General features: G+C 34.5%; 1 protein-coding gene across 1 annotated transcript; it reads right to left on the bottom strand.

Annotated features, from left to right (window-relative positions):
- Nucleotides 1-3,946: 3,946 nt before the first annotated feature.
- Nucleotides 3,947-22,085, bottom strand: LOC111084434 (mutS protein homolog 5-like). The gene is made up of 8 exons (XM_022381138.1): nucleotides 22,004-22,085; nucleotides 21,332-21,453; nucleotides 20,345-20,454; nucleotides 16,427-16,462; nucleotides 14,591-14,594; nucleotides 11,888-11,941; nucleotides 5,170-5,296; nucleotides 3,947-4,023 (listed from the first exon to the last, which is right to left on the bottom strand). The coding sequence occupies exons 1-8, from the start codon at nucleotides 22,020-22,022 to the stop codon at nucleotides 3,947-3,949; spliced, it is 549 nt and encodes a 182-aa protein (XP_022236846.1). The 5' UTR covers nucleotides 22,023-22,085.
- Nucleotides 22,086-24,496: the final 2,411 nt, after the last annotated feature.

Here is a 24,496-nt window from a genome sequence, read left to right as displayed (position 1 = left end):
TAGTTTAGACTTGGTGGTCATACTTCATTGTAGTTTATACATTTCGATATCTACTACTACTGACCAGTCTAGACTTGGTGGTCATACTTCATTGTAGTTTATACATTTCGATATCTACTACTACTGACCAGTCTAGATTTGGAGGTCATACTTCATTGTAGTTTATATATTTCGATATCTACTACTACTGACCAGTCTAGACTTGGTGGTCATACTTCATTGTAGTTTTAGACTAGTCAGTAGTAGTAGATATCGAAATGTATCTACAATGAAGTATGACCACCAAGTCTAGACCAAAAGATTAGGCTATAAAGGTAGAAAAAATTACCTTTACTCTCCAGATAACAGTCAACATTTCACCATTGCATCATCATCATGGCTAGTAGAATTTGTATTGTTAACTCTAGTGAAGCCACAATGGTGACAAAATGTTGGCGGAAATAAAGTTTTTTATCATCCTCGGGAGAGTAAAGGTCATTTTTCTTAACTTTATTGCCAAAATGACTAAACCTCTCCAGCATGCACTACAAATTTTGAAAAACAAAAAGATAAGGTTATTAAAGGAGTATTTAAGGTGGAACTAAGAAAAATTAGCAATATTTCAACAATTCAAATAAATTGTTTTAAAAGGGATATTAAGAGATTTTATAAATAAAAATGAAGACATTTATAAAACCACATAATTAACTTATGATTATAGAAGTGTTTTACAATAGTCTTGAAGTAGGTAAATTGTACATGTTTAAAAGTGACTGTGCAAGATGTGTTCTTTTTCCATACCTGAGAAGCCTCCTCTTCAGAAAAGATATGGGATTGTCTACAAACATTTACATCCCCCTCACACATATTAAGAGATTCATTTTCATCAACTGGCATCACTGGAGCCATTGGATTTTCTCTTCCAGCCCCTGGTAAGGTACAATCTTGAAGAGCCATCATAGAGCCTAGTCTTGTCTGAAACCTCAATATTAGTGCTGCAAACAAATTAAAACAGGGGATTCAAAACTTTCAGATATCTTCGTGAAAAGTCATTTCTAAGAATAAAAATTTATTTTCACAGAAGGAAAAATTAAAGAATTTAGCAAAATCAGTGATACTAAAAATGTTAAGTTTTATTATTGCTAATAAAACGTTTTTCATGAATAAATCATTAATCTAGTCTATGTAAGCAATAAATAGGCCTGTTCTCTGTACAAACTATTTACTGTCAAGGGTGTAGCCCCTTTATTGCAAACCTGCAGACAGTTACACTTCCGTTTGTTTCAGATGTATTGAAGATAACCATTCAAGTTTATCATAATAGTACCGACCTATCCCAAAGAATAAGAAACAAACAATTCTGGGAACACGTGTGAAACTTTTGTTTTTACTTTCGTCACACTTAATTCGGAAACTAGATTTCTGGCATTTGGCAAGGGTCCCTTAACGCCCTCTACTCTGAATGGTCACACATAGTTAAGGACCTAGCTACGCTCCTGACTGTATCCATTTCCTTCAAATTACACATTTTTCTACTAACCCATTACTACAACTAATATGTTTTCTCAATGAATAATAAAAGCTAAATGTAAACAATCTTTACAAAATAATAAAAATGGACAAATGTTTTATGGGTTGGTAGTCTGTGTGATCCTTTACGTCTAATTATTAATTAGTTACTTATTATTATTACTGGATACTAAGTATTAATTAGTCTGCTAGGTTGATTGGGTGTGTTATCAATCAGGTGGATGTAGAAAGTTTCTGTTACCATTCTTCTCCATACACCTTACTACTTATTAATATAGAAGTCAGCAAAACCTGGATATCTCTCATGGAAGCATTTGAATAGTTAATCAAATTCCTAATAAGGGAGATCCCTGGAAATGTGGACAGCAGTTTTTATATCAGTAAGACCCAGGACATAACCACAAACACAGCCCTTCTCGGTAGCTCCCTGAAGATTATTAGCAAAGTCGTAATTAATACCTTATAATAATAATAAAATAGCAACTAATTAATAATTATGCTTACGTGATCATTTAGCCTACAAAATAATCGTTTGTCAAATTTCACGCAATGCTAGTCAAGAAATATCTGCACTAGCAGTCCCTAATTTTGAAGTGAACAACTAGAGGGAAAGCAGCTAGTCAACATTACACACTACCAACTCTTGGGTTAACCATCACATTATAACACCCCCAAGACTAAAAAGGCAAACATGTTCAATGACAGTATTCGAATTCACGACCAGCAGATTGCAAGTCGAGCTCCCTAACCACCAGGTCACAAAATAACAGAGAGAGAAGCACAAGAACTAATTGGATTAACTGGAATTACTCTGAACCACCATCTTATTTTACACTCTATGCACTAACTAGGTTCTTTGAAAGCTGAATATCAAGGTTCTGGTCATTTCAAGCAGAATAGCACTTTATGTGCACATGGGTTAAACGGCCAGTTCAGAGACCCCTAAAGTTGTTTCTAATTTTGAACTACTGACCAGAGGAAAGATAGCTACTCACCACCACAGGATTAAATATATTTGTCATGTTTATACCACACTCACGGCTGAAAGTGGAGAGCATGTTCAGCGACACTTTAGTACAAACCTTGTTCTTTTCGATCTGCAATTTCGTAAGCTAATCACTGGACCACACTCAGTCCTATTGGTTGTTAAGTTTGAAATGTGTTGGGGCTCCATTTGGATCGGTCACGATTTTTCAGTACTTATTATCTAACACACATTTAATTCACTTAAGTTTTACCACTACAAGCTTCTTCCACGTATAAGCCCTATCAATGTTTTCGGTACCGGATTAGATCGTTAATGATAACATTTCATTTCAATTAATACCATCTGTGCGCAAACGTTAAACTTTACCAAATCATTATATAATTACAAGTTTTTACTCCTTTATTTATCACTATGTCAAATATTTATATATATTTATCCTACTAACGTATTTGATGTTTTAAATTTGAAGCTTGTAAGAAACTGTCAAAACAAACACAAATATAACTCGAAATTATAAAATAAAGGTACTAAAATTATAACTGAAAAATATTCTTAAACTTTTTTATTCAAGTTTATGTCGCGATTCACATCCTAGTGATTAACGTGAGAAGCTGAGGATGAGGGGTCTTGTTACCGTAAAATCGCGCCCCACAATATGGGGCCGTGATTGCGTTAAAATAGTGACAGTGAACTACCACTATTCAATTAGAACAGCCCGAAGTTACTACATTAACCTTTAGTCTTTCATATCAATTACATATATATATACATCCTCTGCGCGCATATTCGAAGCAAACATAAAATAAAAATTTAAATTGTAAAATTTGTAGAATAATAAAAGATAGTTGAAATGAAATATTATCAAACAAATATTAAATCAAGTATTATAAGGCTTTAATTATTTATTTATAAAAACTATTACATATTATTTTACTTAAATATTTAACAACCAGTAGATGTCGCAAGCTGCAAGAAGATCCAGAACCACAAGTTTATTTCGCAATTAGTTCCAATAAAACAAACAAAATCCTAAGTTATTACTTCTATGTTAAATTCACTTAATAAAAAGCAGACAAATATGTTGATAAATATCTGTACTTGATGAGGATAGGCCTCGTGCTAATTCTAGCAGGTGACGTAATAGGTACATATTTTCGCGTGCGAGTATTATTTTTTTTCACAAAATCACACAGCAGAAAACATTTACTCGTTCGGATAGTGAAACTAAAACAAATATCTATGATAGAGATGATCAGTAACTGTCACCAGATATTGATCAAACAATCACTTTTTTTGTTTCACTTGAAGTTGGTCACAAGTTCAACTTGCCAGCAGACCTTGAGAGAAACGTAGAGGAAATGTGAGGTACCTGTATACGCCCACGTGCTGTAGACAGTTATCTGTTTCCACGTATACTAGCAGGTACTTTTGAACACTCGTTTGAGCAAATCAACGATTAGGGGTCAACTGTATATTGACATTAAAAGATCGGAAGCCGTGTGCGGTTTCAAAATCTGTTGTGCAAGCTGCAATCTAAATCTAAAAATATTTATAAATACATATACTTTTGTACACTCTTGATGGTCCTTCGAGATTCTTTAAACGAATCTGGTCAATCTCACGTGATGTCAAACGGATAAGCGTCTGTTAGTTGTTTCCAAGTGGTGGATATATTCGAAATCGACTGACTACTTTTGAGTTATATACGAAAATAGCCTGAATTAGGGCTAGTTTAGAAGTGAATTAAAATTAAAGTGGCGTATGCCTAAGTCTAGACTGGTCAGTAGTAGTAGATATCGAGATATATAAACTACAATGAAGTATGACCACCAAGTCTAGACTTGTCAGTAGTAGTAGATATCGAAATGTATAAATTGCACATGACACGTAATATAAGTTTAACAGAAATACCTGACAATTAATTATTGACCAGAAACACTGCACATGACACGTAATATAAGTTTAACAGAAATGCCTGATAATTAATTATTGACCAGAAACACTTGCACATGACACGTAATATAAGTTTAACAGAATATATTTTATATTTAATATAAGTTTAACAGAAATACCTGACAATTAATTATTGACCAGAAACACTGCACATGACACGTAATATAAGTTCAACAGAAATGCCTGACAATTAATTATTGACCAGAAACACTGCACATGACACGTAATATAAGTTTAACAGAAATGCCTGACAATTAATTATTGACCAGAAACATTGCACATGACACGTAATATAAGTTTAACAGAAATACCTGACAATTAATTATTGATCAGAAACATTGCACATAACACTTAATGACTAACATAATTATAACAACTTATAAGTGAAAATACAAAAGAATTTAATGTGCCAACCACAATATATCTGCTAAAAATTCAAAGGAAATGCTTGACAATTACTAATTATACAGATACCATGCAACATTCAACACAAGTTTTCATAAACTTGTGACAATCACTGATCTGGAAAACAAAATGTGACACCCAATGTAAGTTTATTTCAAAAGCAAAGTTTGTTAATTACTGATTAAAAAAGATCACATATGGCACTTACTATTAATATGTTTCACAAGCAAGGTTTAGTCAGGATAGCTACTGGAAATCTAACTACAGAAATTACTATCCTACTTATTACGTGCACTTGTTTAAAATATACTTACAGATTTTAACTAAGCCAAAATCTGGTGGAGATTCTGACTGATCTGGGAACATTTGGATCTGACATGCTTCAATATCATAATAGGCTGCACCAATTTTCCCTCCTGCCCAAACTATACTGAGATAAGACTAGAATAAAAATTGTCAGTTGATATTGATAAGAAAAAGCATGATAGCCCAATACAAAACAATGTGCTTGATAAAGATTTGACTAAAACCTTAAGCTCAATACAAATTATGAGAATCTCAGTCTGCTTTAAATAATAACCAACTACACAAAAATGATTCTACTATAGTTAAAAATTCACAAACCATATATTTCAAATATTTATTGTTCAACATGATTAAATGTGAGTATACTATAACCATGGGTGTGTCCTTCAACATGGAATTGGTCTGTTAAAAACAAAACTAGCAAATTAATTAATTATTAGAAACAAACAAATTGTTGATCTTCCCACATGAATGAACTAACTTAATATCATAGCACTGTTATAAATAATGTAAAGACTTTCACTTTCAGTTAAGACTAACTTCATATTATGGCATTCTATCAACAATGTAAAGACTTTCACTTTCAGTTAAGACTAACTTCATATTATGGCATTCTATCAACAATGTAAAGACTTTCACTTCCAGTTAAGACTAACTTCATATTATGGCATTCTATCAACAATGTAAAGACTTTCACTTCATATTAAAAAATGAACTCAAAGTTACAACAATTTTATCAATATTAAGATTTTCACTTCAGATTAAAACAGAAACCTTGATACAAAATATTGTTATCAACAATGTGAAGAAGTTTATAAACTTGAATTTTTTATCTCAACACATGACACGTAATATAAGTTTAACAGAAATGCCTGACAATTAATTATTGACCAGAAACAGGAAAATGTGCTGCATCTAGCTACAACCAACACCAGATCCACTGGGAACTGACACAGCAGATGGTAGGAAGTGGGAATGCAAACCTAGGGTGAATCTCAAATCCAGAATACAATTGCCAAAAAGGCCCTCAAAAAGTAAGAAAAGTTGAAAAAAGCAACCTTTCACAATTCCAAAACACAAAAATTTACATAAATAATAAAGAAAAATTAAATCAATAGTATAAAGGAAAACTTCAACAAATCTGCAAGCAAAAACCAACACATCTGTACAGTACTACTGCCAATCAAGAAGTGATTCACAATTGCAAATGTGAAGAGAGCACTGGTTACAATAGGAGTTGTGTCACGCTCCTATTGGTGGAAAGTTGCTGCATAATCACTTGCAGGTGGATATATAGAAGCAAGAGGTGGAAGGCTAGTAGCAAGCATTGAAAATTTGTGCTGATAGAGGGTAGTAGTGATAATCAAGAAAAGCTAAGATATCACATTGAAATGAAATTTACTCATGTGAAAAAAATTACATGTAAGTTGGCATACTGCTTATGTTCTATATTGAAACACTTAGGAGGAAAGAACAAAAAAATTATGCTATTTAATTATGAACTATTTTGAAACACTCAGGAGAAAATAATGAAAAATTATGCTGCTTAAGACTCATAACATGGGTCAATAAACATTCAAAAAAATGACCGGTATTTTCCATGTTTAAAACTTTTAATGAAAGAAGCAAGCTTTTATTTATATTGCAATAGCTTCAAGATGTTGATTACATTTTTGAATTAACCTACACAGAACAAGAACAGGAGACACAGGTAAGGTACAAACTACACTTTTAACATTATGTCTGAACTAAAACAAACTTCTATTTCTATTCTGTATAAGTTAATTAAGAACTGGAACGACAGTTGCTAGACCTGATAATGATGATGCAGCTTTGACAAAAGATGGCTAAATTAAGTATTTAAACATGGAGACCATGTGACAGTTCTTCTTCAAGTGAAAAGCTTTCCATACAGTTGCATCACAGAAATCTAATTAAAGCTAACATAAACAAAATGGTTTTAATAACCTACTTTAGTCAAATATTATAAGTGTGTCATTTCAGGAACAGTTTCAAAATAACATTTAAGAAAATGAGAAACAAAAAGGTTTCTAACGGTCATCAGTGTTGAAATCTGTTCCTCTAAGAGAGAAGTTTCTGATAATGACGACACTGTGCTTATAAATTATCTGCTTGGAGTAGAAAATAAAGTAACTGACCCTTCACCAAAATAATACGATGTATGGAAACTTACCATATTCTTTAATTAGTTTCAGGAGTCTTTCATCCGTTTTTGAGTTGAGTACAATGCAACTAGGATCAACTTGGGCTATTACTGTAGATTAAAAATAATTATTGTTAGACAAGTCAGCGTTTAAATTCAAAAAATGCTTTACTGAAATGTTTAAATAATGATTGTATAACTACAATTCATAAATGTTTCTGTTCATAAATAGAGTTGAGGATTAACTTGATTAATCATTTACCTATGACACTGATTACACGAGTATCATTTATAATAATTAATTCACTGAAATTAGGATTAATTTGATTAATGTCATAAAAATAATCAACTAAACAAAATCAGTATTTCTGAATTATTACAGTTTTTGATTATTCTGACTATCCAAGTAACTGAAGTATTGTCATTATGATTTCTCACTATCATTTTTGATTACTTCAAGGTTGTTCAACTTAATCAACTAGTGTCACAATTGACAAAATAACCAACTAACCAAAATCAGTGTTTCTGATTATTATTATAAATCAACTACCAAACTATTCAAGTCTCACTAATTGAATTTAATTGATTAATAAGCTCGGCAATCACTCAATTATCAAATTCCACTAATCGCCCAACTCTGTTCACATAGAATGTCTCATGTAAAACAGAAACTAAGTAAATGTGAAAAATTTTTAAAAGGAATTTGTAGCAGTGATAGAGCTTTATAGGTAGTTCAACAAATCAACTCACAACATCAAAGAATACAAGAAAGAATCACATGCATAAGAAAGGAACCAGGTAGATATACAGAAATTCTAATAAACTAAAGTAATTTCATAGTCAGTAACTTTGTAACAGTAACAGTTACAGTAACTTTGATTCCCTTGGTCTCTCAGAGTTATTTTCTTAGATTACTCTGAGAGACCAAGAGAATCAAAGTTACTGTTTCTAAAAGCTTTCAGAGGTTTGGGTTGCATGTACAACATAATTTTTTTTTTTTCCATTTTAGATAATTTTTCAATAACAGTTATATCATCTATCATTTTAGTAAAAAGACTGTACATACTTGGTTCAGCTCAGTGACTGTATATTTTGAAATTTAGTTGGAAAAAGCAAGCATATTTAGAGAGGTTAACATTTTCTTAAATTGAAAATATATTTCCAATAATACTTACTTCCCCTCACACTTAAAGCTATTACTGAACTGCCAAGGTTTCTTCCTTTGCCCATCTAAGCATTGCACTGATTTTTTCTTACTTGCTCCAGTCTTTTATACTCCACTTAATTGCCCTTAGCAATATTTGTCTTGTGGTACTCTCCACCTACGTCAATGTGCCCTCTATCCCGGTACTGTATATAAGCACCTCATTCACATAATGTTATCACTTTTTTTAGACTGACTCAACCCCAGTCTCTAACACCAGCTCTTAGTGGGGAGGAAGGGGACGGGAGAGTGCGAAAGGAGATAAGTATTATTGGAAATACATTTTTGATATAAGAAAATGTTAACTTTCAAAACATACTTCTCTCACACTACAGCTAGAATCCCACATTAATAAAGTGGAGAGGCTGGTGAGGGCATTATCCATACAGAAAGCATCTGCATAGATCATGGGTGTGTCAATAGAAGATTGGCACCCTAGTGGCGGAGCCACAATACATCCAGACCAAGTATGCTCTTCACCCGGAACTTAAGTCCTGTACTTTGGATGGAATTTTACATGAGTTGTCATCACTACTGCTCAGGTCCCAACCAAGTAGCTGAGGTTTCAATACTCAGGGTTGGAATTATAGGACCATGGTCCCTATATCCACATTGGTGGCTAGGGTAATTGGACCGCAATCTATCTTTCTATATATATATATACTTATGAGTGGGTCCCAACCTGCAGCCATAGAGTAATGCATTCTGCGCCACCAGAATCACAGGAATCAGATGATAGTTAACATTGAAGTGGACAAAATTTCTCCTCAATCTGAAGAAGTCCGAAATGCAACACCCAGGTTTGGAATGACAAGATCATGTATGCCTTACTCAAACTGAGGAAACAGAACTCAGAACAATGCACCCTCTTCCATGAACAATGTGCTGAACTAATATCGATCAAAAAGAAAAGCCACGCTTAACCCAACCATATAGTTGAGAGTTAAATCTGAACCGGTATTATGAGTAGGTTCCTACACAGACTGATGCCTCTCCTACAGACATATGAGAAAAAACATCCAGGGACCTGGGTAGGAGGGCCACCAACTTTGCCCTCTTCTCAAAGAGTGGAGGAATTCACTCTAACACTCTGGATGAAAAGCCTCTGTCCACCACTGAAAACCAGGTGTGTTAAGGACTCCCTAGCTCCACTAGTAGAATCTGGATGGGGGGGAGGGGGGTAATGTGCACTGAGGAGTACTGAGGAATAGTGCTCTGGAAATGGTGTAATAGGTGAACCAAGTTCCCTAAATTTTTAAAAGCAAGTCAACCCCAATCTATTCAATTCAATGATCGGCAAGGACAGGCAGCGTCCCCTTATGCTTTACTCATGATAGTCTCTGGGTGGTGGTCCAGCATGGTACAGTAATACCACCCAGTCAGCCATTAGGTAGTTTTATGGAACACCTCATATCTACAGAGCTTGTTGCAACCTGTATAAAGTATATTGAATTAGTGGTTGCTAGTGTGGAATTGGTTTGCTAAAATCCCACCTGCCGGGCAACAGTCACCACAGAGTAAGATCCTGTGAAAACAAGGTAAAGGACCCTGAAAGGTAGCAAAGAAAATACTCACCATTCTGTATAATCTAGCAGATGTGGTTAAGATAGCTACAAGGGGTAGGCAAAAACCCTCAGATGAAGATACTGCCAGATCATGCAAGTAATGAGAGATAAAAGTATTATGGGAGGTTCACATACCAGCCCGCACAATGTTCTCCAGCAAGCAATTCAACAGGGCCGTTAAGGACAATGTGCCAAATCTAATTAGACATGACATACAAGATTCCTCATCTTCAAAGAGAGCCCAGAATAAAAGTCATTGTCCAGCATCTCTAAAGGCATTAGTGTGGGCAACAAAACCTTCAAGACCCTCACTGAACATGACAATAATCTAAATCTGATCCAAAAAAAGAAGTGAGATATTGTGATCAGATGAATCAGTGAAAAGAATTTATCCCCTTCCCTGTTTGACAGTGTCTTTGGTAAGAAGAATCAGTCTGAGGAAGTACATAAAATTAGAAAGCGGTCTGTGGTCAAACAGCACAAACCACTCCTACTGGCAATGTCTGTAGGTCAGCAGCATTGAAAAAGCACCATTCAGATAAACGTGATACAAGGTATACGAGAATCAGGTCACAAACAGGTGTTGAGAAAGGGCATGTAATGTAACCTTAATATACCAGTTAGGTAACTGGAATGGTCATTTGGAATCAAGGACATAAAGCAACTTGAGGAATCCAGAGAGCACTGGAGACTCAAAGAATAGTTTGTTGTATCAAATGGTAATCAATAAGGCCACCTTATACAGGGTGATTGTGGAAGATGCAAAAACCCTTGCCAAAGAGCCAGGTCCAAAATTCGAGTTATGGTTGGCACTTCTAATCAAAGTTAGTTCAACCTCCTCTCCATAACACCATTGCCGATATCCATGTCATTTCCATTGATAAATGTTCATCACAGAACTAAGCAAAGACTGAGACAGATACATGACAAACTTAGAAATTAACCCCCAATGCCATGCAAAAGACTGCATAAACTCTATGCCTGAAGCTTGAGCTTCTGGATAGCCAGGTGTACCATGTCAGATCATGGCTGCCTCCACAGAGATGGCCTAAGAAGAAGTGGAAGAGGTGGACACTCCAGAAGGTACCACAGAAGCAGAAACCAGGGTTTAGCTGCCATTCTGGTACTATTAACAGGATCCAACAATGGGTTGGAACAAATCATATTTAGTACCCTGGGTAACATATGAATTGGAGGGAAGGCCTAGAGTTGTAATCCTGTCCTGTCCTGATGGAATGCATATGCACCCCATCCCTGAAGCATTTGTGAAAACATGGATTGGTAGATGAACCCATATCTTAGTAGTGTCCCAACTCAACAACCATTTGAGATAGAAGAATGATCCCAATCAAGGAACTGAGGAATCCAGTAAATCAATGTTTATGATTCCTTGGTAGCATAAAGACCACTAAAAAGATCTCTTGCACTCTTGTTCCAAAGGCATGAGGGATTTGAATAATGCCCACATTTCCAGAAGAGAAAGAACCATCTGTGCAATGAGAAAAGGAGAGGTAAGAGTCGGGCTTCCTGTTACATAGCGTGGAGCCAGATCAGCGTGACTGAGAGACGAGATGAAAAATAAAAGATACCCTGAAGGATGACATATCGAATTGGAGGAAGAATTAATGTCTCAACCCTGAGAATGAAGCCTGCCTTGGTTGTTTCTGAAAGTAGAATCAGGACGTGATGTGATGTTCTGACAATTGACAAGATGGTGCCAACAGTAACCAGTAGTCTATGGAATGGTGTGTGCACAGTGCGATGAAATGGAGGTGATGAGAAAAAACTCGTACTATATGGCAGAACCCATGTGAAGCCAATGCGAGTAGTAAGGTGAAAACCTGGAACTACAGTATCTGACCCTTGTGCACAAAAAATGCCGATAGTGGTGAGCAACATGGCAATGTTCAGAAAAGGCTCGAATACAACAAACTTGAACATTCATAATCTCAGTAAAAAAATGTCGACTCAGATTGAGGAATGAGTAACTTGTGAACCTTGGAGAATCTAGACATTGATATAGACGAAAAAGATTGAGGACTGGACACCAATATCCTGTCTTTTTAGGCCCAACAACCAATGGGAATAAAACCTCGCAAGAATTACCATGACTCTCTCACTACCTCCAGACCAACCAAACTCTAATAGCCCTAGAACTAAGTTCCAAGTCCCAAGGATCTGCAGGAAATGTAAACCCTACCAGTTGGGTGGAAAATAGTAGTGAAGATGTGAACTGAATGACTAATCTTGACTCAAGGACCTGCAGTCCTCCTGGATCTGTGTTAAGGTTATCATACATCCAGAAAATGTAAGAGCCAAGCCCCCACAGACTCTGAAGGCAAAAAATAATCACCGACACCACTGGTGGCAATCTGACCAAGCAGTGGAACCCTTGGATATAGAAAGAATCTATTCTGAGTACCAATGTACAGAGGAACCCACAAATAGGGGTGGAACTATGACCCTTGTAGGAGCCAATGAAATTTGAGACACCAATGCCAACAGAGATGGATGTAAAAGCTGACAATTGAACCAATGTGCATAACAATGGTTCCAGCTTGTCATCAATGAAGCTGGTGATTCTAAGAGTTTTCCAACAAAGTGAAAGGAAAACAAAATGTTGGATTTTACAGTTGTAAATCTGTAGACTTACCCTGTCCCATCAGGGGACATTGATCTATTCAGGTTAACTACAAACTGTGCCTTGGAACCGGGAACTTCAAGCAGCAGATGTGTTATGTGAGAGTCAGAAAAAGCTTCAACCTGAAGGTGGTAGGCGAAATCACAAAGTTCTGACAAACATGTTGGATAAGGCATAACTGTCCCTTCACGTAATTGTAAAATAAACCTCCCAGCATGATCTACAATGTCCATGGATGGAGAGAAAACTAAATATTCACTCCCAGACCTTCAAGTAAGGTGCAGTTTCAAAAGCAACCAAAACATCACATTCTTGATGAGCCAACAGAAGAAAACAAATCAAAGGCAACTTATTCCAAAGTGGCCTACTTTTTGTTTTTATGTCATTTAAGGACTGTGTTGATTACCTTTGAATGGAACAACATTTGGTCAGATGAGTTTGTTTTGTTAGAGCAAAGCAACATTGGGTTATCTGTTGTGTCAACAGACTAAAAATAAGATGCAGGAAAAAGCAATCTAAATTCTCCCCCAGACCTCCCCCCCCCCCCCCAATTGTTGTGCAACACTATATGTCAGACGTGGGATAGGAAAGACCTGATTTACCAAAAATAATAATTTGTGAATTCACACAATAAATCAATAAATCAGCTTGGCATATGGAATTTTTTTTTTAAAGAAAATCAACTAGGTAACACGGAGAATGATCAAAGTATCTCCGAACAATCGTAATACTGGGAAACCAATTGGTGATGCTTTGTTGAGAAAAAGTGATACCATTATCTGAATGAAGTGCTTATATACAGTCCCAGAATAGAGGGTGCATTGACATAGGTGGAGACAAATATCACCAAGAGCAATTAAGTGGGGTATAAACAACTAGAGCAAGGGAGAAAGAATCAGACCAGTGTCCAGATGGGCAAAGGAAGAAACCTTGGCAGTCAAGTAATAACTTTAAGTGTGAGTGGAGGTAAGTATTATTGGAAATATATTTTCAATTTAAGAAAATGTTAACCTCTTTAAATGTGAGAGGAGGTAAGTATGTTTTGGAATTAAGAATTTTTTCACGGATTCTGAGTGATCAAAAAATTACATGTGACACTTGAAGCAAGTTTGACAATTAATTACTGACCAGAAACATTGCACATGACACGTAATAAAGTTTAACAGAAATGCCTGACAATTAATTATTGACCAGAAACACTAGGCTTGTGTACAGCTGAGTATCTTCTTCCTACCGTGGACTGGAAGTACCATACCTATTTCTGCCAGGTTTTGGACCGGAGATGTCATCCTGCCAGGGCTTTCCACCCTCCTACCATCTACTGGAGGTGGGTTCCCTGTTACAAACATAAAAGATGGGAAAACAAGAAGGAAACCCAGAATATGTATGACCAATTAATGTGACCCCTAGGTGTCGAGTGGCTAGGGTGTGACAGACAGATCCGTGGTAGGTAGAGGATCACCTATCTCTTCACCTCGAAATGGGAATTGGTAGGAAAGACGAGCTTCTGTACCAAAATCCGTCTCCACATGAGCACATTTCCAACACAACGAAAACACCAGATCAACCGTAACCAATCCCCTCTTCATATTTGCACTCATTAATCACTTTGAGATTGGTCAGAATACCTACACCATATATCATCAGAAGTAGGGAGGCTGGGTGGAAAATACATTTTCAGTGTAGAAAAATCTTAACTTCTGATACGATATCTTACCTCCACTCACAAAATAGCTAGAACCCCACAATGAACTGGTGGAGAGCCAGTAAAAAATTATCCCCCTTTTGGAAGCACTTAGAGAGAGAAGAGGAGGTGTGGAACCAAAATAGAAAACATCACACCTCAGCAGGAAACTGCACTACATCTGATCCAGGTATATTCTTCGCTCCTTTATAAGATCTAAATTACCTAATATACAGTTAAGATCTAAATTACCTAACACACAGTTAAGATCTAAATTACCTAATATACAGTTAAGATCTAAATGACCTAATACACAGTTTAGATCTAAATTACCTAATATACAGTTTAGGAATAATAAATCCTGTCTTCCTAATTAATAAATTAAAATTCTGGTTGGCTAATAAGAATGTTATGTTTTCACAGGTTCTTATAGTTTATACACAAATCTTCTCTATTGGTGGAGAGTCTGAATCAAGACACTGCTTGGCAGAATTTTTCAGAATCATCACTGATACAAATCACACTGTTAACCTGTTAGACAAGCTTTGTATCCAGTAGTTCAACTGATTAACAAGCATCTTAAAATCAAAATTAACTGGTTGTACAGTTTTAAAATGTACTTACTACAGGCTCTGATGTCCGTTAACAATAATACTCCAACATTATTATACTCAACCCTTACAGTAATATTAGTATACCAGATTTTAGTTTTATTTGGTTTATAAATCCTTCTTTTTCATTTTAAGATAATTAGTTTGGCCAAGGAACAGTCTGTACATATTGGATACATACAAATAACAGGCTTTCTGGTTAATAGTTAATGTTCTAGGCCCAAAATATTGCTAACGCAGGCATTTGAAGAGATGCACATAACCACCACTAACCACCCATGTTTTAGTTTAACTTAAAGAAGACATAACAGTAAATCTACAATTTGTTGCCAGTATTACAGCAGAAAAATTATATGCAAACAAAAATACAGTTTCAGTCTTTGACATTACCAGCTGATGTTGTTTAAGGAAACAAAATGTTGTTGTGATATTTCTGCAATAAGTATGTATTAGAATTACTGACATATCAAAACCTTCCTTTTTCTCTCTCTTCGTATTGAATGGGAGTTTGATAATTCATAAAAACCTACTGAAAACACTGAAATATTGTACAATATGCACAGCAATATTCGATTATTCCTCAATTACTCAATGACTACCGTTTTTTGTACTATCCACTTCTGATAAACATCATTCACAAAGTTTGCATTTTCCTACACTGAAAATGTATTTCCGATAGATACTTACACCCTGTCACAAAACAGCTTTTCTCGACTAGCACTGCCCTCTATTGGTGCAAATTTTCAGTGCTTGCCACTAGCCTTCCACCTCCCACTTCTGCACATCCACATGCAAATAATCATGCAGCATCTCTCCATCAGTAGGAGCGCGACACAACTCCCATTGATTCAAAAGGCTACAGCATTTTTAAATAGACCACCACATCTCAACCTTCAAAAAGTACCATTTTTTCTTGATACTTGATAATGTATATGTAAGGCTAATGTCAGTATCTATACCAGCAGACAGTTCATTACACCATGTACAATTCTAAATCACCTAATATACAGTTTAGGTCTAAATTACCTAACACACAGTTAAGATCTAAATTACCTAATACACAGTTTATATCTAAGTTACCTAATACACAGTTTAGATCTAAATTACCTAACACACAGTTAAGATCTAAATTACCTAATACACAGTTTATATCTAAGTTACCTAATACACAGTTTAGATCTAAATTACCTAATACACAGTTAAGATCTAAATTACCTAATACACAGTTTAGATCTAAATGACCTAATACACAGTTTAAACCTTCCTGATACAATAACAACACTATAATCTGACCTTTACATTACAATAACCTTCCTGATACAATAACAACACTGTAATCTGACCTTTACATTACTATAACCATTCTAATACTGCAACAATGTTATCTAATCCTTACCTGTAGGTATTTTCATCCATCCATAAAATCTTCTCCCTGAAATTATAGAAAACAAATATTATACATCTAACTTCAAATAACTTTTTTTTGAAAATCTCACCAGATGTTGAAACCCTAGAATTATCAACTGAGTCCATGTGGACTCCACTAGGTTCTTAACCACATTTGTCTAAACTACGTGTCCACCAAGATTTAGAAATACTGTCAATACTGTAATCAATTCCACTAAATACTGTTGAGGCCTATGTGTTTTACCTGGAAAATGAGTAACTTCAAATAATCTTATTGGTTAGTTCTTTAGAGTGAGTTCTGTAACAGGCCAAACCATAGTATGATAGAATATGTGGACCCCATCAATGTTGAATGGTATACAACATGAGACAATAATTTGTCTAATTTAGAATGGTACATTACGATTTCCCAATTTGCAGAAATTTACAATGTTTGGAGATTATACATCTTTCATGATAGAAACTGTCACAAAAGAGCCTATATATATATATATAAGTTCATTACATCATATCAAAACAATTTTGGAGCCTCACCACATTATTACATTCCATGTTCTTATGTCAATTCATATTCTAAACTATGCACAATCTTGACAATTGCCCTGCAGAATAGTTTCCAAGCAAAAGGTTCAATTATGAAACTGTCATGTACAAAGCACACCACTCTTCCCTGCTGGCTTTGAATAATCTATCTAGTGTAGGATGACAACAGTTTCTCAATGCCTGTTTCAACAATTTCACCATACAGAAATCTAAAAGTATTGCAACAGGCAACTTGACCAGTATGTTTTCACATGGAAAAGCACAAATACCCATTTCATTCTCCAGTAGTTTGAGGTATGCAACAGCTGAATGGATATGTCATAAAAGGATCTTGTGTTGCTTTTCCAGGTAACATCCTTCTTAATTATATTGTGTAGTGTTCCATGAGACACGTGGACAGCCTTTGCCACTGAATTTGTATCTGTGGATTCTCACCTGTTACAAGATGCTATACACTGTTTACTATGGTTAGGGTATGACTTATTGCAGGTTTCTTTCCAGATGGTCCTGGTGCCACAAGTTGATCCAGAACGAATCTCCTTGTCATGGGAATTCTAAATCCCCAATCTGAATACAGCTTTATGATTTTAATGTATGAACATTTTGTGTTGCAAAGGGCTGTTATGTACCCTTACCAAAAGCTAGTAATTTTCAGTGGCATCACAATACCTAAGAAACAGCAAACAAAATTTAGTTCCAATACATTCAGTTCCACCACAGCTTTATATTAATTGTGGTTGTCACATTACTGGCTGATTTACACATTCAGAGCCATCTTAATATAATGTACACAAACCACACTGAAAAAAAATTACCATTTACAAAAAACTTAGCCAACTGTCTTTGTTACACAGTATCAAAGGTAAAGTTACATAGATCACCAACAAAGTTAACATGCAATATCTTACAGATAGATAACAATAAGAAAAGGCACTGTTTCTCGCTACACCTAACTGTCATAAAACAAATGATTCATAGTTCACTCATTCATAATAATACAGAAACAAGAGAATCTTCTGTACTATTTCAAGCTTTATTATTTGGAACGTGCTTTCTATCACAAGACTGGCTGGCTCCTTTGATTATTCTCATTTCCAAAAATCTTTGTGACCAAAGATAGATGAAAGGTGCTCAAGTCTATAAACTAGCAGACATTTTCAACAGTAATAACCAGCATCTTTTCTGTACAGAGGATCCAATATTATGTATTAAAAGAAGGAATATTACCTAAATATTCAAATTAGAAGTATTTTTATACTTTATTAGACTCAACATGATTGTAACAGTCCCTTCAAACAAACTTTACATCACAATTTAAAGAAATTAAAAAAAAAGTAATCCTTAACGAGTGTTCTGTCATGAGAAACAATTTCTTACTTTAAGAATTCATAAATCAATTGAGGATTTTGAGGAATTCGTGCAATTGCTTTATGGTAATTTCCAAATTTAAGATGTTTTACTGAGAGATAAAGTAAAATGTAATACATGTGTATATAAAAAATAGCGTTGAGAAACTAGGTCAATATTAAGTAGCTAGAGAGTAGTGGTATTTAGAATCATAAGTTACAAAAGAGTTATAAAAAAATGATGCTATTGCCTAACAACGAAGTAGATGCACTAGCACCAGTGATTCACAGTAATTAATTACTAATGCCAACTCGTTAGTACTGTGGAAGCTACGAAAAAGTTGATGTTAACACACAAAAGTGGTACTTTGATGATATATTCCTTACACGACGCTAGTGTACTAACACAAGTAACAAGGCGACCGGTTAACTCACCATAACAGTAACCAATCACTTGAGAGTTTTGGACTAGCCCAGGAAGTTGTACAGATAGATCAATAAGGTGTGAGAACTACTTGCAGGTAGTTCTGCATACTATTTGGTAAGTCGTAGGAACACGAAGAAAAGTTGCTTAAAAACTAATGTCAGAGGTAGAAAGTCATGTCTTTTCTGAGCTCTTCAAGTCTCCAAAATCTCCTCACACCTCCTCAGCAAATGTATCAAAAAAATGTTGAAGGTATCCAAGCTACAGAAGTACACCTCGCCAATAATAGAATTTCTGACTCTCAAGTTTCAATTAATGTGGTTAATAGTAAAAGTTAATCTTGATTGTATTAAAGATATGTATTATATAGGTATTAATTGTTAATATGAATTAACAGTAATAGTATAGGTTATGAGAAATTAATGATTATTGAACTCATGTTGAATGTTATTGCAATTTGTTCAATGTTAGTCTTGGACTCTATTTCTGTATTCTAACTGTAAAGTACCTTGAGTTAGTGACTTGTGAACTCCATTCGCCACTGCAAGTCCTCAACTAAATAAATTTGGTGTAATCAATAGTATGATTGAAACTCCAACAATTTTGCCCTAAGGACACTGCCTTTTACATTCAATCGCTGTCCACAACAGTTCTATGATAACACACAGGTGATATTTGTATTTTCAACTTGAGTAGCACCTTACAAAATACTTGGACTAAATGACCAGCTCAAAGACCATCCCTAATTCAGAACTGCTGGCCAGAGAAAGGTAAATCTCACAGTTATGTGGCTACTCTTAACCAAATAGTGGAATTGTCTGTAACAGTTATGATTTTGCCAAAGCTGAGACTGAGAAGTATGCTTAGAAGCATATAGCAGCTCAAACTCTGGGCCTAGTCCACACTCAACTTAAGACATTATCAACAAACAAAATCCTCCTGTAAGTACAGTTTAAATAATATCACAGCAATCAATCTTCCAGTTTCGTAGCCTACAATCACTTCATCTTTATTCATGATGTCAGAAAAACACGTAGGTTCAAGAAGTCTTAATATAAAATGATAAAAACCCTGTAACTGAGCACTTTCAAATGGTGGATCGTTCTTTTTCATGTGCAAACTGAAAAAGAGAGGTCCACCTTTTGAAAGTACTCGGGTTATAGGGTTTTTGATCATTTTATATTAAGACTTCATCTTTATTGTCACCATTACCCTTAGACAGCTGGTTCTGTTTTGGTGGGTGCAGGTCTATTTGTAATGGAAAACATTTAAGTAAACTTTATATCACTACATTGGAATGCATTAAAAAATACTTCAAACTAAGATACAAAGCAAATAAATGAATAACTCAGTGTAGCACAGTTTAAACAAGTAAAACCAAGGTAGAAGCTACAATTATAAAATGTATTCTAGTTTTAACCGGTATCTCTGGAAATAGGATCACAGTATAGATTCACCATCCATTAGTTTTAATCTCTATTCAGTAGTTCCAGAAACTGCATAATAAAAAAATCACACTAAAAAACAAAAAATATCAACCCTACATCTCACATGTTTACAAGCTTTTCTGGTATGCAGACAATTAGTTACTTACAATGTAAAGGAAGATAAACCTAGAATTGGTATTCTCGAGTCTTCACTTTCGAGCTGTATGCCAATCCTGTTTTTTTCTAGAAACTTCAACAAACCTCCAGTAGCTCTGACCTATCATAATAACAAATATATGAAACATTTTGACATGCTATCATCTACAGTAGGTTGAAATATAGTAATTTATTTTCACTCTTAAAACCATTAATATCTTACATCAATCAGCTTTTATTCACTCTTTTGTCTGTTGGGTTACAATAGAAATATATAACATTTCCAGTAGAGGCCAGCATGGGTACTGGAAAACTATGGACACCTTAAAACTAAGATTATACAGGACAAATTAAGTTAAGCATTCTTAAAAAATAAAATCTGTAGTCTGTGGAATTTTAATGTTGATGTTAATTTAAAGACTTTTTAATTAGGTTCTGATTTGAAATGTTGGTAATAATTTATTTTGTAATCTGAGTTGTTTTTTTCAATTTAATATAAAACTAAAATTGAAAAGGATTTAAATTGAAAAACAAAATCTGTATATTTTACATAAATCTTAAAGTCTTTATTGTTTTCTGGTTTTTATAATTTTTATTTTGAATAGTAAGTAACCTGTGATGCTATGAAACCTGTAAAATAAAAAAGTTTGGTAAAATACAAAGGATTTGAGTTTTCTTTTATATACACATAATTGATGTTCATTTGTTGGAGAAAAAAAGATTGTTTGTTTGTTTGTCTGAAGTTAAGCACAAAGTTACACAATGGGCTATCTGTGCTCTGCCCACCACGGGTATCGAAACCCGGTTTCTAGCGTTGTAAGTCCGCAGACATACCGCTGTGCCACTGGGAGGCAGAGAAAACAGAAGGTAAACTTATTTCTGAAGAAGATAAAATGGACTTTAAGCAGTTAAAATCCGACTTCTTCAAACATTCAGATGTTTCTGTCAGGTTCACCAAATGACCAGTTCATTAAACACACAAACAACAAAACAGTTACCATGGAAACATTCGTGAAATCAAGGAGGGAAGAAAGGAAAATGTGGCGTTCAGCATCTGTGAGGTTGGGAGGCATAAAAGGAAGATTTATAAAGTCCAGTCGCCGTTTAGCAGCTTCATATGCTACAGTATATAACAGGAATATAAAAGATACAGAAATTAGGGATATGAGGTTAGATTTCTGCAAAATACAAGACTTTCTTCACGTAGACACGTAAAAATAAAATCAGTTATACTCTCACTACATTGTTTAACAACAAATAAAATACAAGTTAAAAAACATAAATAATATTTATAAAAAATAATGACATTTCTTGCTCATACTTATATTTCATACAAAAAAAGTATAATAATGCTGTCTGTATTTATAAAATCAATATTAATTACTTATTTGACCATTTACAAAACTTAAAGCCACAGACATAAGGCTGAGAAAGGTGATATTCGTTTGAGGGATTATGGGATGCATTTTGAAATGTTTCCTTGCAGTTGTAAGCATTTTGAAAGGTCCATTATATAGGTTAGTGTCAAGTTCTAGAAAACGGGAAATGTTAAATAAGTTATTGAATTTTTAATCACTTCAGTAGGCTTGTGCCCATGGCTTTAAGTGAAACACTTTCTCCGGTGTGTAGAGCCAACAAGGAAGATACTAGATACATCAAGTATTACTCACAGAAATCAATGCTGGGCATCACTTGAACAAAACTGTCAAGTGTAAGAAACTCCTCACTGTCTGTGTCTTCCTGGTCTGGACTCTGAGCTAAATTTGAATTTTGAAAAAGAAAGTAAGATGCATGTTTTTAATACAGAGGAAACAGCAATGCAAAAAAAAATGAAATACTCAAAAGGCTAGAGTCTTTAAAAAGATGAACACATCTGTAGGTCTTTGGTTTATCTGTTTTTTGTTAAGCACAATGTTACTCAAGGCCTATCTGTGCTGGGCCCACAATGGATATCAAAACACAGATTTTAGAGTTATAAGCCTTCAGACTTACCGCCAAATCTCTGGGGGGGGGGGGGGCTGATCTTTAGCAAATGAATATCTACAGACAATGTTGGGACCTACGTTATTGTGCATTTTATCACCTACTTAGCAATTGTAAGAGAATGATGTTCAATTCTAAATTACTTAATGCACAGTTTAGAAGTTACAATCTTGGTTTTACTGATAAACAATAACTTAAAATTATGGTAAATACAATAACAACACTGTAATCTGACCTTTACATTACTATGGTTTACATTACTATAACCATTCTGGTACAGTAACAACACTGTAAACTAACCTTTACATTACTATAACCATTCTATATCTAACACAGTAATAACTGTACCATAGAGACTTAAGCCTTCTTTTCTTCCACTTGAACTTTTATACACAGAAGGATGCCATTCTTCATAAAAAACCTGCAATGCACTGTTGCAAAAAAAGAACACTAGCTCACTGAAGATAACAAAACTTAAACTACAACTAGTTAACAGCTCGTGTATATAGTAATGTATGTTCCCAGTATCAAATTTCACATAAGAATACTTTAGTCAAATGAGTTTGTTGAGTAGTACATCATTCATATGTTTACCCTTTACAATTCTTAAAAACTAAACAGACACAAACCTTTAATAAGCTTATTCTACTAATTATTTCATAACTGGGTTCTAACTTTAACAAAGTTTATCTTATCCATTGTTTCATAACTAAACATGTAATCTAACCTTTACATTACTATAACCATTCTGGTACAGTAACAACACTATAATCTAACATTTACATTACTATAACCATTCTGGTACATTAACAACACTATAATCTAACATTTACATTACTATAACCATTCTGGTACAATAACAACACTATAATCTAACCCAAAGTTTAAAAAAAAATATTTACAAGTAATTTCACAATGTTTCAAGTCCTTCTTTCTTTAATAACTGAAACAACTTCATTACAAAAACATTTTGTTCAATTAATAAATCTGCTTGTAAAAACACCACGTACCACTACATCAAATGCTAAGTATTCTAGTTTTGGAATTAAGATTTGCTCCATGATATATTTCCTGACCAAACCTCCTGTTATTCTATGGAACCTATCCTGTCACTCTTGGAGGAAACCACCTTAGAATACCACACATCTACTCTACTGAACCTATCCTTTATTTAGTCCACTTACCTAAGTTCTTTGCTACCTTGAGATGTCTTGCAGCGATTCAGTATACCTAGATTTGTATACCAGAGAGACACACACATTCATTACCAAGATTTTGAATCTTCATGTTTAAATAATTACCATTTGATACTGTACACCAATAAGTACAGTAATCACTATAAATAAATCAAATGATTTGTCTACAATATGTTTATTGAAATTGCATTAAATTGTTAATGCTTTCAAATAATAGGTGGGAAAGATTTCTGTAAAATTATACATAATATACATAGAGTAGATAGAGATCTTTTACAGTGGAAGGTCAAATTATTTCCCATGAGTATATCCACATCCTGTTTCACTGGAAATGACCAACAATCATGTGGCCTATACCCACATCGTAAGGGAACTATCAGATTTCTGTATATATATATATATATAATACTGTTTTTTCAGTCTGGAACAACTTCTAAAGACCTAGCTTCTAAGACTTCAACCACTTCACACTATACACACTATTTTCATTGTGTTGGTGAATGTGAATAAAGATTTTTTCATTGTATTTTAAATTGTGTTCAGTCTCTTTCTTCCTTAAACTCAGTCAAAGTCAGAGTCAGCGGGTGACTGACTCAGAACAATAGGTAGCTAGAGCAAAAGGTGTGAAAACTGCATGTAACTGAAAGAGTGAAAATTTTGAAAAATTCTATTTTATCACAAAGGGGTAGCAAACACATAGTATGACTACATACCACAAATGAAGCAGCACCAAGAAACTTATTTTTATGAGTAAGTTTGATGGAAGAAACAGAAGATTCCAATACATACAAATATAGTAGATGAATTCAAATTCGGAGAAGAGGAACCCACTTTGAGACTAATAATGCTTGGAGACGGCTTGAATGGGTAATGAAGAAAAACTTTTAATATAAGTTTAACATAATAGCAAATGTACAACGTTTCGACAAGATTTTGGTACCTGATGATGACAAAACTTTGTTGAAACATTGTACATTTGCTGTT

Source organism: Limulus polyphemus, unplaced genomic scaffold (genome assembly GCF_000517525.1).
Source record: "Limulus polyphemus unplaced genomic scaffold, Limulus_polyphemus-2.1.2 Scaffold76746, whole genome shotgun sequence".
In the NCBI taxonomy this organism is placed as follows: Eukaryota; Metazoa; Arthropoda; class Merostomata; order Xiphosura; family Limulidae; genus Limulus; species Limulus polyphemus.
This window is presented reverse-complemented; position numbering and strand designations above follow the sequence as displayed.